The sequence below is a fragment of the Strix aluco genome, chromosome 10 (genome assembly GCF_031877795.1).
Source record: "Strix aluco isolate bStrAlu1 chromosome 10, bStrAlu1.hap1, whole genome shotgun sequence".
Classification (NCBI taxonomy): domain Eukaryota; kingdom Metazoa; phylum Chordata; class Aves; order Strigiformes; family Strigidae; genus Strix; species Strix aluco.
Window position 1 is genome coordinate 22,754,965 of NC_133940.1, and position 14,977 is coordinate 22,769,941.

At 36.6% G+C, this 14,977-nt stretch overlaps 1 protein-coding gene across 1 annotated transcript in view; it reads right to left on the minus strand.

Moving 5' to 3' along the window:
• DIAPH2 (diaphanous related formin 2) overlaps positions 1-14,977 on the minus strand; it is a 247,805-nt gene that overhangs the window by 82,024 nt on the left and 150,804 nt on the right. Inside the window, exon 26 of the mRNA XM_074834780.1 lies at positions 2,492-2,627. Within this exon, the coding sequence (XP_074690881.1) occupies positions 2,492-2,627 (136 nt within the window). The remainder of the gene's footprint in view (positions 1-2,491; positions 2,628-14,977) is intronic.

Sequence of the window (14,977 nt, forward strand, 5' to 3'; positions counted from 1 at the left end):
ACAGTCCAATTCACTGATAACAGCATCCCAGCGGGCTTCTCATACTTTTCAAAAGCTAATAAAACATGTTACCTTGTCTTAAGTGGTACTTTAAACTAACCTCTCCCAGTATGCCTTCAAGCACACTGCTAGAGGGGAGAGTAATGATGGGATTAAGTTTTTCTTGCCCTACTCACAGAAAAGTGCCTGTCCATATTACAAAGGACTTTTTTTTGGTCAGGTGACAGATGTTAGAGGAAGATTAGTCAAATGTTGAAAGAATGGATTAGAAGAGTCTCTTTAGACATCTCCACGACCTTAACTTCATAAAATATAGAAAATGTATTTATGCATCACCTGCACTTAAATTTTATATTTTGTTTATAGCTAAACTTAAATTATTAGAAGAATCTTTATATGGTATCAAATTGAAGTTTGTCATCTGTACAAAACAACAGAGTTCTTGACTAAAACTTATGCTACAGTTCCATGCAGTGTCACTGCCACTTCAAGCAAGGACAAAAATAATAGGATTTGTGGTACCACTGCAGAAACCCTCCAAACCAGCCTGAGGGAAGTCACTTCAAAAACAACAGAAACCAATCAAGTAAACGGCAAAACTCTGAGGCTTTGTGGCGAAGTGATGTACACAAACACACCAGGAATTTTACCAGATTCCCACATAATTTGTTTTCTATCATGGTATTCAAATTCAAGTACATGAATACAAATTCAGTTTTTAAACTCAGAATGCAAAGAATGAAGTATTGGGAAAAACAATTTATCATAATCAGCAAACACAGTATCAAATCTAATTTATGATTTCTTAAAATATAATTAATAGTACATAGAAAGTGATCACAGAAGAAAATTTTTCCACTTGTAAAAAAAACTTGTTCTCACTTTGTCTGCTTCTTTGTTTTTGCATATTTATATCTGGGTTTCCATTTTTACCAAATTTAAACTGTGAAATTACTAAGCAGAAAAAAAAGCACAAAGTTGTGACGCTTGTATACATGTACCAATAAAGATAAAACAGCACTACCTGCTGAAATCATTGTAAATATGATTCAGTCAAAGTAATGCTTAAATAGGTGATATATTTGTAAGATATATTGATACAAGTGTAACTGCAGGTTCTAGAGAAACATGGTTGTCAAACGGAAAGGGGAAGTTGGCTGGCTAACATTCCTTGAGGGCTGCCTGTCCACACACAAGTCATAGATTTTCACTAGTGATGGGGAACTTACTGATATGACAGAAATACTGGCATTTTAAATATATGTGGCACCAAACAGCATCATAAGTATTATGTGATAATATTTTTTTACTACTGCATTATCAGTGATGGACATTCTAACCACTACCTTGTCTCTTCATGACTCTGTGTTCACCTCCACAGTCATCCTCTTACATGTTGGAGTGGGTCTGTTTCACTGGTCTAGCATTTCTCCACTATTTTTCATGCTTGTATAAATTTACTTCACAGATGCTGTATATATGCCATTGAAAGGCAGTGTTATTTCTAAATTTACCCCCATTCGATCAATCTCCAGCATAGCACTATGTTAGTTTGTCGTACTTATATTGTTTACTGCAACATCATCCTTACACAAAGTTAATACATGATCACATCTTCCTATGCTGACCTTAACCGAAAAACAAACAGCATTTTTCCATGAGTATGTACCTGTTAATACTGTTCAGCAAGTAAGAAGGACAAGTGTTTTACATCTAGGTCAGATAAGCAGATAAACACACTCACAGAAACGGAACAAAAAATTGCAGCCTCACAATATTCCCCACAATCCAGTGTACAGTTTTACTACCTCTACTTGTCTTCTGGAGTCGAAGAGGCAAAGAATAAAGGCTGCATTTTACAACTGTATGGAAATCTGCACAGCATCATTATCATTCAGGACCACCCAATTCCTCCTGCTTTCTTACTTTCCTCTCTCTCAGGGTGGCCTCATGCAACATACAATATTCTCACAACTGACAAGCTCAACACATTGTTTTTCATCATGCTGAAATGTCACTCTCTACTTAGGCTCCAAGTTCAACCAGATTTTCTAGCTCCTAATAGGACTGTTGGGAGAACATCCATTATAACATGGAGCCTCCAAGCCCAAAAAGAAAGACGTTAATTGCCACACTACCTTTGATTATAGAGATGTTTACAGAATGAAATTAACAACAAAGCAAGTAAGATACTTCTTCTTGGAAGTAAATCCATATGAAAAAAATCAATTAACTGCTACAAACGAAAACAAGTCAATAATTCACAACAAAATGCCTTGAAAGGAACATTACACATTAAGTGGCTGATATGGAATTACATGATCAGGTAGGCTGAAAGAAAATAGAATTTTCACTGAAAAAGTTAACCTTTTTTTTCAGCTTTCAAAACAGACAGCAAAAATTTTTCATATTGATCAGGAATAGCCTTCAGTTTGTTACTCCCTATTTTTTTTTCTTTTAACAAATCTCTCTACTAAAAATGATGCCTTACCTTTGTTCATATCAATCAACTGCTGCTTCTTCTTCTGTCGCTCCAGTTTCTCTCGTTCAGCCTTCTCTTTTGCCAATTTGGCTCTCTTAGTTTTCTCCTCCATTTCTCTTCTTTTGTTGTTTTCTTTTAATGCCTCCTGCATTAGATAAAATGAACATGGGTGTCTATATACTGAGAAAAACTAGAATGAATAACAAAAATAACTTTGCACAGATACTGTATTCATCCAATGAGGGGGAAAACAAAACAAGGACTGGCACCCAATACTTCAAGCATCTTCAAAAATCTTAGACGAAACATAACTTACCTTGCTATTTGTACACATCAGAATTATCAGATAATCAGAACATTGAAAATTGAAATAGCTTTGAATTTACAGTGAATGAAGATCCAAATTTTTCAGCAGCAACATGGTTTTTTTCTATTAAGACTTCAAGTCTAGCTTAAGTATGTATCTTGCTGTTAGGAGGGATGAATGGGGATGAAGCCTAATTCCCACTATAATGGACTTCAATTACAAGTAATTGAAACTCAGTTACTAAAATTTAAGCTACAATTCCTGAAATATTTTAATTGAAATAGCCAAAGCAGTCTGGATACAACACACATCAAAAGTAATGGAAAACAGTTAAATTTATAGATTAAAACTCTAAACCTACACTACTCTAAATCTCTGAGTAAACAGGTTACACAGACTACCAAACTAAAAGCTACAAATGTAAGAGAACATCTCTGAATTAAAAAACAAAACAACCAACCACTTGCCATGATCTTGCCTCCATCTGGTCTAGAAGATATCCTCCTTTTCCAAAGGAAATTAATCTCAATTTCTTGCTGTGGTAGGTTGACCTTGGCTGGCTGCCGGACACCCACCTAGTCACTCTCCCACTCACCCTCCTCAACAGGATGGGGAGTGAGCAAGATGACAAGCTCATGGTTTGAGAGGAAGATAGGGAGATCGCTCACCAATTACTGTCATGGGCAAAACACTTGGGGAAGATTAATTTAATTTATTGCCAATGAAAATAGAGTTGGATGGTGAGGAACAAAGACAAAAAAGAAAACACCTCTCCCCCTTCCTCTCCCACTCAACTCCACTCCTTCATTCTCAACTCCTCTATGCCCCCCGCCATGCCCCATGTGATACAGTCAGTCCATAACAGTTTGTCTGGGCCACTCCTTCCTCCTGACTTTTCACCCGCTCCACTGTGGGTCCTCCCTGCAGGCTCCAGTCCTTCAGCATCACCCTGCTCCGCTGCAGGTCTTCTCCACCGGCTGCAGGGCCATCCCAGCTTGGGGGCCTGAGCACCTCCTCCCTCCTCCTCTGGCCCTGGGACTCGCAGGGCTGTTCTGCACACTCTTCCCCCTCACTCCTCACTGCCATGCAATATGTCGCTCTTTCTTAAACAGGATTTTACAGAGTCACCACCAGCTTCGCTGCTGGGCCAGCTGGGCCCTGGAGTGGGGCTGTAGGAGCTGTCCAGAAATGGCGGGAACTGGCTGTGTCCGGCCCGGGGCAGCCCCGGCCTCTCCTCACAGAGCAGGTCCTGCAGCCCCCGCTGCCAGCACCTGGACGCGTACACTCATTACACTTACTGATCACTACTTCTCACAAATACCTTCATAACTCCTTTTACATTGCCTGCTCTCTCAAAAAAGAGAAATATTTGAATTCCCTTAAGCTGTTCCCCAAGATCCTAAATTTCTCCTTAGTTTTGCCTTCCCTAAGATTCATTTATCATGAAGAAATTCACTGAAATCCATCACGATGGAATTTCACCTAATGTCAGATAGACATACATGATAAATGTTAGGGATAATTTTCTTATTTATATTCACAACAGCTACAAATTTATTGCTCCCTGTCCTCTCCAACTCACAGTATACTAACATCCTCTACCTAGTGATTTTGGGAGTCCCAACACACTATGACCAACAAACAATAATAACAGTAAAGATACTGGATTCAAAAATGTCCAGAATTAACACGGTGCATGCTCATTAATGAAGTTTCAGTTCAAAAAGCTGAACAATCAATACTTACAAAGTACAGGGAATAAGATAAATGGTTTGTGTGCCAATGTTTACCTTATTTCCTATGCAATTTATGCATGCCTTAAAAACTAGGAAAATCATATATGTTCACAAATACAAAGATGATTTATTTGTGGATGTATTTGTAAAAATCCAAGACAACATATCAGTTATTATTTTACAAGTAAAATTTCCTTAAGAAATTTAGGGCAGACTTGTATTATATACAGGTCTATATATTCCTCAAAAAATACATTTCAAATGTTTATAAATGAAGATGACTATTCACCTTACTGTGTATATGCTAGGAAGAAACTATGGACAATGACTGTCACTTTCAAATCAAAACCCTATCTAAAGCACCTTTAAATGTTAAGACTTATATAAATGATATCATTATTCTGTAATCCAAGACTCCCAAATGCCTCCAAATACAGAATATTCACCCAAGCAAAGGACAGTGTATTTCAGTGCGCATATGCCATTTCAAGACATTACTGAGGTAAAATACTACATACAGGCCCTTCTTTAAAAGCTGATACTGTTTTGCAGAGATGCTGGATACCACAGTTACCAGTGATGTTACTTGTGGATGCACTTGAAAATTGGACCAAGAACTGCATTTGCTATACCATCACGTAACTGAGCGCACTGAGAAACACCTTTTCTTTCAGGAAAGAGAAAAGAGAATTAAAGGAGAAAAATCAATGTTTTATCCTTTTTGGTTTTGGACACTTCTGTCTCTGCACATTCAATCACACTTGACAGAGATTTCATTTTACTGCAACTTCACAGGCTGTAATGAAAGTAAATGCCCACAATCTTACAAGAGAAAGCAAATAAGAAATGTCATGGCTGAACTAGTGGCCCACTAGCCATTGACATACTATGATTAGATCATAGATTCTGTCACATTTTCTAACAGGAAGACTACAGTAGACTGAATTAAACAAGTTCCAAAGTTATTGTATCTGGAAATTCACTTTGAGCCAGACTCTGTAAGTCCTAGCTGGAGGGAGATGTATGAAAATACAGATTGCAGTTCATAAAATATGCTGGCTACCAATGATGATTCAAACAAAAGCCATTCAAAATAACGGTTTAATCTTCCTGAAGAACTGTAAAATAACAAAATACTGATAACTGTGTGAGAGAGTCCCTATTTTTATCTACCTGCACTCATCCCTTCATATACATGCATGTCTACATACAAACAAATACCAAACAAAACCCACCATTCCAACAAATGTAGCACAGGAAGCACAAAGAAAGCAGATGGGCCTGTCCATTATTTCTTCAAAATGCACATTTCCTAGTATTTTATTTTCTTCCAGGGTGTAAATGCTTTAGTGTATATTCACATATAGCCTCTTTCCAGAGACTATAAAGGAACACTTGGGGACAGCAAGTAAAGATCCACTCAGCACCAATGTGAAATACCAGAGCTTTTTCCACACAACTTGTTGCTACAACAGGTACGGGTTGCAGCAAAAGGGCACTAACACCCAGCACCTTCTGCAGTAGTCAAACTGAGCTCTCTGCAAGGCCGGAAGGAGAAACCCCAGCAGGGCATCGCACCAACACACCTTGGGGGCTTTTGGTCCATAGACTGGCCATTTCAGAACTGGGAGTGCAATGCAGCACCACACACATACAGCTTCAGAAACATTTTCTTAACAACATGAAAGGGCTACTCTAGAGAAAAAAAAGTGTCTTACCTGCTCTTAAGGTTGCTGTAGTACTCCAGTAACTACTTGGTAACAGCTGTAATATTTAGTGGATACTTTCCTGCCATCCCCAATTCCCTTGAACCTCCTACCCACCCAAATACTTTTAGGCCACATTCCTTGAAATTTAACGTATCTTCTTTTCATCTACATACCAATTCAAAATTAATATTGTGAAAAAAAGAACAAGGATGACATATTTGAATCATCACCATCATTTTGTGCACGCAACCCCTTTCCTTTGTAAAGTATCTCAGATCCAAAGGACCTGGAATGCACTTTTTATTACTCTCCATCAGGCAGTCGGACTCTTAACCATTTCATATTTGTTATGTCACTTCCTATCGTACATTAAGTCAGAGTCGGATGAAAGCCTGAAATAAATCATCTGCAAGAACATACTCCCAGATGTTTTCAAGTTATGTGCTGAAAGAAAAATATATGTTCATCTGTATTTATAAACATACTATATATTTGAAATAATATTGCTAACAAATTTGATCATAGTTCTTCAAAGTTGATTGAATATGACTGTAAATAAAGGTAAAGAGAGTTTTGACTCAGCTCTGTAACTGGCATTGCTTCTAAAAGAGGGGAAAAATTCAGCGGTTTTGTTACCGCAATGTAGCTCAACAGTGACAAAGTACATACTAGCGTTCGTAGGTATACAATACACAACTGTATTTATTCCCTAATTAAAGGATAAGAACAAACTAATATAACAAGCCAGACAAGTGTCACAAAGTGAGAAGCAATCCACAGTTAAGAATAAAAGCCTTCACAGAAGTTTTGGAAAAGATTTTGAGAAGTATTCATCTAGATACTGTCTTCTCAAGGTTTGTAAATGTATGCAAAAACTGAAATAATTTTCAAGTCAATCTCAACAGATGTAAATATTTTAATGTATACAACCCTTTTTTCTGATGTGCTGTTCATGACCCTCAGTATTTTTGGTTGGTGCCTAACAGCAAGCAGGTTTGCCAGTTCAACTGCAAATTAAAAGTTAAGGGAACTTTGAGCGTGGGTTTTTGGTTGGGGTTTTGGTTGTTTGGGGTTTTTTTTTAAATAAAACTAAAACCCAAATTATTGTCTCTCTCAGAGAAATAGACTCACAAAGGGATATCATCAGTTGTTAAGGGAGCTAGTTGAAGGGGCACATAGCTTCATGTTCCCCCTTGTGTTGATCAGGATTCACTGAAGTAAGTCTCTTGTTCTCAGGACTGCAAGTTATAGCTTGGCTTCCTTAAGAAGCAAATAAAAAATTAATATATCTCTTCCATTCTGCACATATCCTAAGTTTTGACAGACAAACAGACATTCACACACCAACATGGTTGTAAATAGACTCTCAAAGGTAAATTATTAAAAACAAGAAGAAAGAAAACAAACTGTAACGCACAAACCTCCTTGGATATTAAAGATGCAGTTGGCCACAAAGCGGTCATGCACCAATAATGAAGGCTGCCTGGGATCCCTCAGGCCTTCCCTAAATTTGCCTTGCAACTGTAAAATATATGAACTGAAGTTGCAGGAAAAAAAAAAGTAATCTTTTTCAGTCATAATTCATTAGGAACAACGAACTCAGATTAACTGGAAGTCAATCTACGGAAATAAAGAGAGTTAAAATACAGCAGATTGAGCAATCAGTTTACATGTAAAAGAAAGATCTTTCATGAGTATTCCTTGGAGGATAACATATTGAAATACACTGTTATCCTTATGAAAAGAATGGAAAAGAGATGCAATGAGCTGGTATTAAACAAGAGCAGACAAATTGAATTTCCTGATGGGTGGTCATGAAACAGTAAGTAGAAAAGATTATGTTTGGGATACTGCCCCATGGTTCAGGCATCAGGGCCATTACATCTGACATGAAATGTCTTTGGCATGTCATTACAGATTAAGATTTTTGGCAAGTGTAGCTGCTCTTGTATATTCAGGTAGGGAGAAGGGTTTTGCTGCTGGCTTATCAGCTGTGTTGCAAAAACACAACTGTCTAGCAGTGCAAGGTAGAAGAGGTTTTCAGTGTTTACTGTTTTTTCAGCCAGTTTAAGGCTACCAATGAAAAACTATATTCTATGTCTTAATTACTTTACAGTATACATTTGAATAATTACTAAATAGCCCTCAAGTGGACAGATTTGAGACTCTTTTTAATAGCTCCTTTAAAACCTTATCTGGATACCTGCCTGCCTAATTCAGGTTATTCCTGAATATATTCAGGTTATACCTGAATAACACGCACATTAACAAAACTGTAGTAATGTCATTACCAAAAAGAAATTTTAAGAAGTCAAGCAAAACATATGGTAGCTGTTTTGGGTACAAGCTGAGAAAAGAAACCAAGGCCCACATCTGATGAACTATTGTTTTGTTCAAAAAGGGATCTTTCTGAACCAAGGATGAGACAAATCAATATGTTGGCAGGAAAAGCCTTGCATCATCATGCAAGGATAACCCTTTAGGTTCTTCACCAAAAATTCACTCTAAGTTAAATCTGTAAAATCTGTTCCTACAAAAGCCTAAATCCAGTAGAAAAAATGATTTTTTTTTTTTTTTTTTTTTTTTTTAAACAGCAGGACCTTGAATATAATCTGTTGAAAGGTTTTGAAGTTTCTGGCTAGAAATGCTCAAAAAATTTTAATAGAGACTGTGAGAATTACACACAATTCAGTGTATATTAAATATTTAAATAAAAAAATAAAACTGCCTGGGTTTGAAAGATTTTGCATGCTTCCTTTAAGACAAGGCTGATGGACTATCAGAAGAAAGTGTTCTAGAGGTTGTGTGGCATTACACTCCAAAGAAATTATAAATATAAAAAAACCCAACATTGAGGGGATACGCTTATTCATCTGCAATTTTTTTCTTGAGGTTTCTTACACCTTCCACTTCATGCTTCATATTATATTTTGACAGGATAATCCAATTCTGTTAGCTGGCTTTGGATTTTCCTAAACGTGAGAAGCAAGCAAATATGAACTTAAGGAAGTGAATGAGCTATAATTTACTACAACATCAGCAAGCTAATTGAAGATGCAATAATGCAGTGATCAATCTGAAATCACAATTAAGACAAACACGGATTCAAATTATCAAATTATCTTAATATGATATATGAACAAACAGAATGATGAGGCTAAGCTATATGAAACCCCCCTGTGTAGGTTTTAGAGAGAAGTCAGATTCATTCTAACCCATGACAGCTTTTTAGAAATATGTTCAGTGCAGATGTAAGCATCTGTAGCTGTAAGCATCTTCTATGGAGGGTCTCTTTTAGAATCTTGCCAAAGGGTGTCACTTAGAGCAGATAATAAAGTCTACTGGTTTCCAAGAGGTTTTCAACATGTGGGTGACTCACAGCTTAAGTATTGCGATTGTTGAAATCCTAAACAGTGCCTGGTTTCCAGAGTGGAAAGAGGATTTAAAATCCTCATTGAAATATTATAAACTTCCAAGATCCTGTGAATAAAGACATTACTCAGTTGGACTTGCTGCCATCAGCACTGGATGCAGAGTCTGTTTAAAACTATCAAATGGAAAATTCTAAGAAAAAGTTTTTAAACCTGTTCCTTTTCAAGATTAGAAAATTTTACTTCATAGTTTCCTCTAGACCATGTTTTCCCATATTACTTCTGAAAATATTACTTAATCAAAGGCATCACTACCATGAAAGATGACATCTATTGCTTTTACCCCATCCACAAGAGCAACCAGGTCGCCACAGAAACAAGCTGTCAGAAACAAATCCCAATCCCATCTACGCTGCTTGTTATTCCTAAATCTGCCTACCTTTAAGTGCTTGCAAATGCAATGTACTGTAATTCAGTTTATTTTATTATTATTTAAATCTTTTGGATATCTTCCAAGATAATTGTCATCCTTACCTTTTATATCATTAATAGAGTAGCTACTTATCTAGTAGTACTAATGGCTTGTCAGTAAAGTTGATGAGTTACTGCTCCTATGTGATTTTTTTTGCTTCTGATTCCATTACTTGTAAACTTCCCTAGCCTACACCTAATTCCTGATTTGTTCAATATCATGGTTAAAAAAAAAATCTCTCCTCAGCACTAGCTGGACATCTGCACTCAGATGAGAATTTAGAGAGCTTACAAAAGGGTCTTTGTGCAGGTTTTTGGGGCGGGGGAGGAAGAGCTTGCTATATACTGCCTCTTAATAAGGACTATGTTTCACTTTTGATACTACCTCTTGGGAAATTTCAAGAAAATACTTCTTGCTCATTATTCTTTATTTTTTCATAGCTTCCTGCTAGCTAGAAACTGTTATCTTTCAGACTACATTAAAGAACTGTTACTTTTTAGGCAGAGGGGAGAAACTGTATTCCCAGACAAATAACCAGGGAGAACAATGAATAAACACAGCCTTTCTTTTAAACCACTCCTGAATTACAAACTCAATTTATGAGTTTGAAAGCTGGGAATTTAGCTTGACTATGTATTGCATTTCATAGTAAATCATGTGTTTATTATGTATTAATTTATGTATTGTATATCCATTGATTTATATTATTGTAGCCAATGACCTGCTCTATTCAAGGGACATTTCAAAAAAGCCACAGAAAAAACATTCCTGAGTCATGGAGCTTGAAATTTACTTTGAAGCAAGTTACAAGCAAACAAATAAAAGGAAGAAGAAAAGGTCTTACAGGTACATTTATACTCAAGATGCTGAATCCACTTTGGTAAAAGTTTTTTTCTTATGAAGGCAACATAACAAATGTTTTGTTTCCTGTCTGCTACAGGGCATCGATCTTATAAAAATCTTGAAACACCAGGGTAGTGGTCCCACAATAAAAGTGTCTCGTTTACTGATCACTTCATATGTCGTATCATTTTGGGGAGGTTTTCACTTTCTGAATCTTGTATTATAGCGTTACTCTAAAGGATCCCAGCAACACAGTAATCATCAATCAACGGTCAATGTTGATACAAAAGGGCTGTTTATGTCACAGGTCTTTTAGAAGAACCCATCTCTCATACTGCCAGTTGATGAGTTACTCACATCAGCTTAAATATTTACTTAAACTAGAATACAACACTTTTCCCTAACTATATTTATAAGTAATTTAAAAATTTAATTCCGTATTCAATGAGCTGCATTTACACAAATGTGAGGGAAGCCAGCACCACTGTTAACTGTCTACCACATACAAAAAAATACCACTTCACTGAAGGAAAAAGCTTCTCTACATTTCATAACAACTATGTCCATAAATGCCATTATTACATTATATTGTAATAATTGTTGACATTATTACAACATTGGTTTTTTTAGACTCAAAATTCACGTTTCAGACTATCTGCATTAAAGGGGGTGCCCATAGAGCAAACAATCTGAAACATTTAAGAACTGTATAAGATAAAAGAACATTTCCTATCTAATGCTGAAGTATGTATTTTATATAACTTCCATAAAGCACACAATCTGATTAAAAGGAAGTTTATGTCCACTTTCAAACGTAGGCATGACAGATTTGGTGGATATTTTTAAATACTCTAGCAGCAGCAGAAACAAACATTCAGAAACTGACAGATTAAAAATATTTCAGATCATTTGATATAAACTCTGTGAGACAGCAGGTTAAAGTGAAGAACCAAAACAGAAAAGAACAAACTGGCATGTTGCTTCAGGCAACTGATTAATCATTATTTGATAAGAGTCTGAAACTATAACAAACCAAAATGTATCAGGTTGCAATTGTCCTCAAGGACAATAGAAATTTGTGTTTACTTTCAATGGAAGAAAAGAACTAAATCAATAAAATCTGAAAAACATTTCTTCTTCAAAATAGTCCTAAATATAAAAGGCATATTATTACTATTCAGTGGATCTACTATTTTAACTGCAAAGAAAAAAAATAAAAGCCAAACCTTATTTCTACTTTTGATTCAGTTTCTCTGTAATTGTCAGCTCTAAAAGAATAAATACCCTTCCCCCCCCACCCCCACCCCTCCAGGCTTGATTTTGAATTGTGTTCCATTTGCAAAGGAAAGTCACGCTGAAGTGCTTTACTTATTTCTTGTGATATGCCTAGAATGCAATGAGGTTACCAAGACATACTTAAGCACAAAATCAAAGTAGTAAACATAGACAGAGGTGACACAAGTACCAGGAAAAATCTAGTTAAAAGCTCACTTCAACGGTTTAAACATTCTACCTAATCTTAGGATAAAAAAAAGAGACTGAGCAAGAAGCAGTAAAGTCAGGAGGGGACCATGAGGAACAAGGTTTCCAACTGTAAGAGACAGAGGGGTAAAGTGATGCAAACTTTATTTCGTTGTCTCGCTACCCTTGGCTCTAATTATGTTTCCTGTATAAATGGTTAGAGAAGCCTGGGGATAAAATGTGAGTAGATATAGAATAATAAATAAAATAACAAACTGTTTCTTCTATCTGCATCTCTAGGTTGATTCACTATAGTACAGCTCAGTGAACCCAAATGGCTCACAAGGAATATTTGGTCAGATGATTGGTCAGAGGTGCTGTTAAGTTTTTCGGCTATTTGCAATCATGATAGGCAGTTTTAATGGTGTCACTTAGACTGTGAATTCCTAACTACAAAGTGCTTTTTTTCTGCTCCTAATATCACAGAACAGCCCAAAAAATACTTACTCTCTCTCACACAAATGCAGACAGATGTTGATAAAAACTAAGTACAAAAGATTAATTTGGTGCTTGACTGGAAGCTTTGTATTTGGACACTTTTAAAGACATAAACCAATGAACAACAAAATTTCCACTAATAAGTCAATACCTTCAGTAATTGTCTATTGCTGGGAAAATTATCAAAGGTGTTCCAAGAGCAATCAATATGTCTCACAAAAACTGAGAAAGGTCAGTTACTGTATCGGCCCACACTGTCTACTTATAATTTTTTTTCCTCCTGTTGTTTAGGAATAACAGAATAACAACTTATTTATACAGAAAATTTTGTTGGAAAATAACTTGAAGAGAAAATATTGGACCAAAGGAATATCACTGTACTGCTGATACATTTTGATCAGAAGAATGAAAGATGAAAAAACAACACTGACTGTTCCAGAAAATTTTTTCTCATATAGTCTACACCTTGCCATAAAGCCTAAGAATTTCTGAATGCTTAGACCACGTGGAAGTGCATTTATTAAATACCATTTCTGTCCAACTTGCAAAAGGCAAGTGATTAGAAAAGATGAAATAAAAATTTATATGCATTCATCAAATAATCAAATAGGCATTATTTTCCAATTGATATATGGCACTTCCTCTAATGATCATCAGAAGTCTTTAACATGAGTTTTCAAAAGACTAGCTGTTTTCTTAACATTAAAATAGCTTGATATGAGCATTATAAGACAAACACGTATCAAGCTACAAATGTATATACATACACAAACACACACAATTTTCTCTATGACCTGGGAATGTGCCATTCAGAATATATGTCTGATTTAATTCTTTTAGATTCATCTTTAAAGACATTCACATATATGCCATCTTTTTCAAATTCATGCAATTCAGCTAGTGTTTCTATAACATAAGATATTCTTTAGTTGTAAATGAAAGAAAGAAAAATTGTCATTACAATCAACTTATTTAGTCAATACTCTCACTCTTACACTGAGGAATCATACACAGAATCACAGGTTAGGCAAAGGAAATACAACAGCTGTTTGTACAAAGGAAATAGACAAGTGAAGATTTTCTGAGGGGCTATGTTGAATTTTAAGTGCTGACAAAGGCCAATTATCTTGAGCTATATACATTGTAGTTTCAATTAAAACACGATGTATATGTAAAGCATTCATTATTTATAACTGACCTTCAAGGGAAACCTTCTCAGAGCTCAAGAATCACCTGTCCTGCCATGCAGGAGGCTGAGGAGGTGGGGCAGGGGCCAGCTTGGCTGAACAAGGAATGCCTGACAGAGCTCTGACACTAAACAGAAATACAAAAGAGTGGAAAGACAGCTATGCTATCCAGGGGGAATACTGCCCAGGGAAGGGACTAAATAATAAAGTCAAAGCTCAGATGGAGATACAGCTGGCAAGGGACATGAAAAGCAATAAGAAAGGCTTTTACAGCTACAAGGGCAGGTCTGCTGCTGAACATAGCATGGAACCCAACATCAAAGAAGAGGCTGAGGTACTCTGGGCTACCTTCATCTCAGCCTTTGCCATCACTGTCTCACAGGCAGTTTGGGCAACTCACTGATGGCATTGCAAGGCCTCTATTTTATCAAAAAGTTCTGGGACTCAAGGGAAACATCTAGTGCCTGGAAAAAACAACATGCTCATCTTCAAAAGAGTGAGGAAAGCTTGGTGAACTACACACTGCACATCACTTCTGTTTTCAGGAAGGTCACAGCGCAACTCCTTCTGGAAGCCATTTCCAGGCACATAAGAGACAAGAATGTGACCAAAACCAGCCACACTGGACTTACCAAGGGTAAATTGTGCCTTGACCAACCTGACTGCCTTCCCTAATGAGATGACTGGCTCTGTGAATGAGGGGAAGGCAATGGATGCTGGTCACTCTGGCTTTAGCAAAACCAATACAGTCTCTCACATAAATACTTTGGGTTTAGCAAAGCCAATAGAGTCTCCCACAGTCATGGTATCTTCATTCATACAGATACTCAAGACTCAGCCGGACAAGGTCTCACACAGCTTGAACTAACTCCTACACTAGCCCTGCTTTGAGCATGATATCAAACTCAATG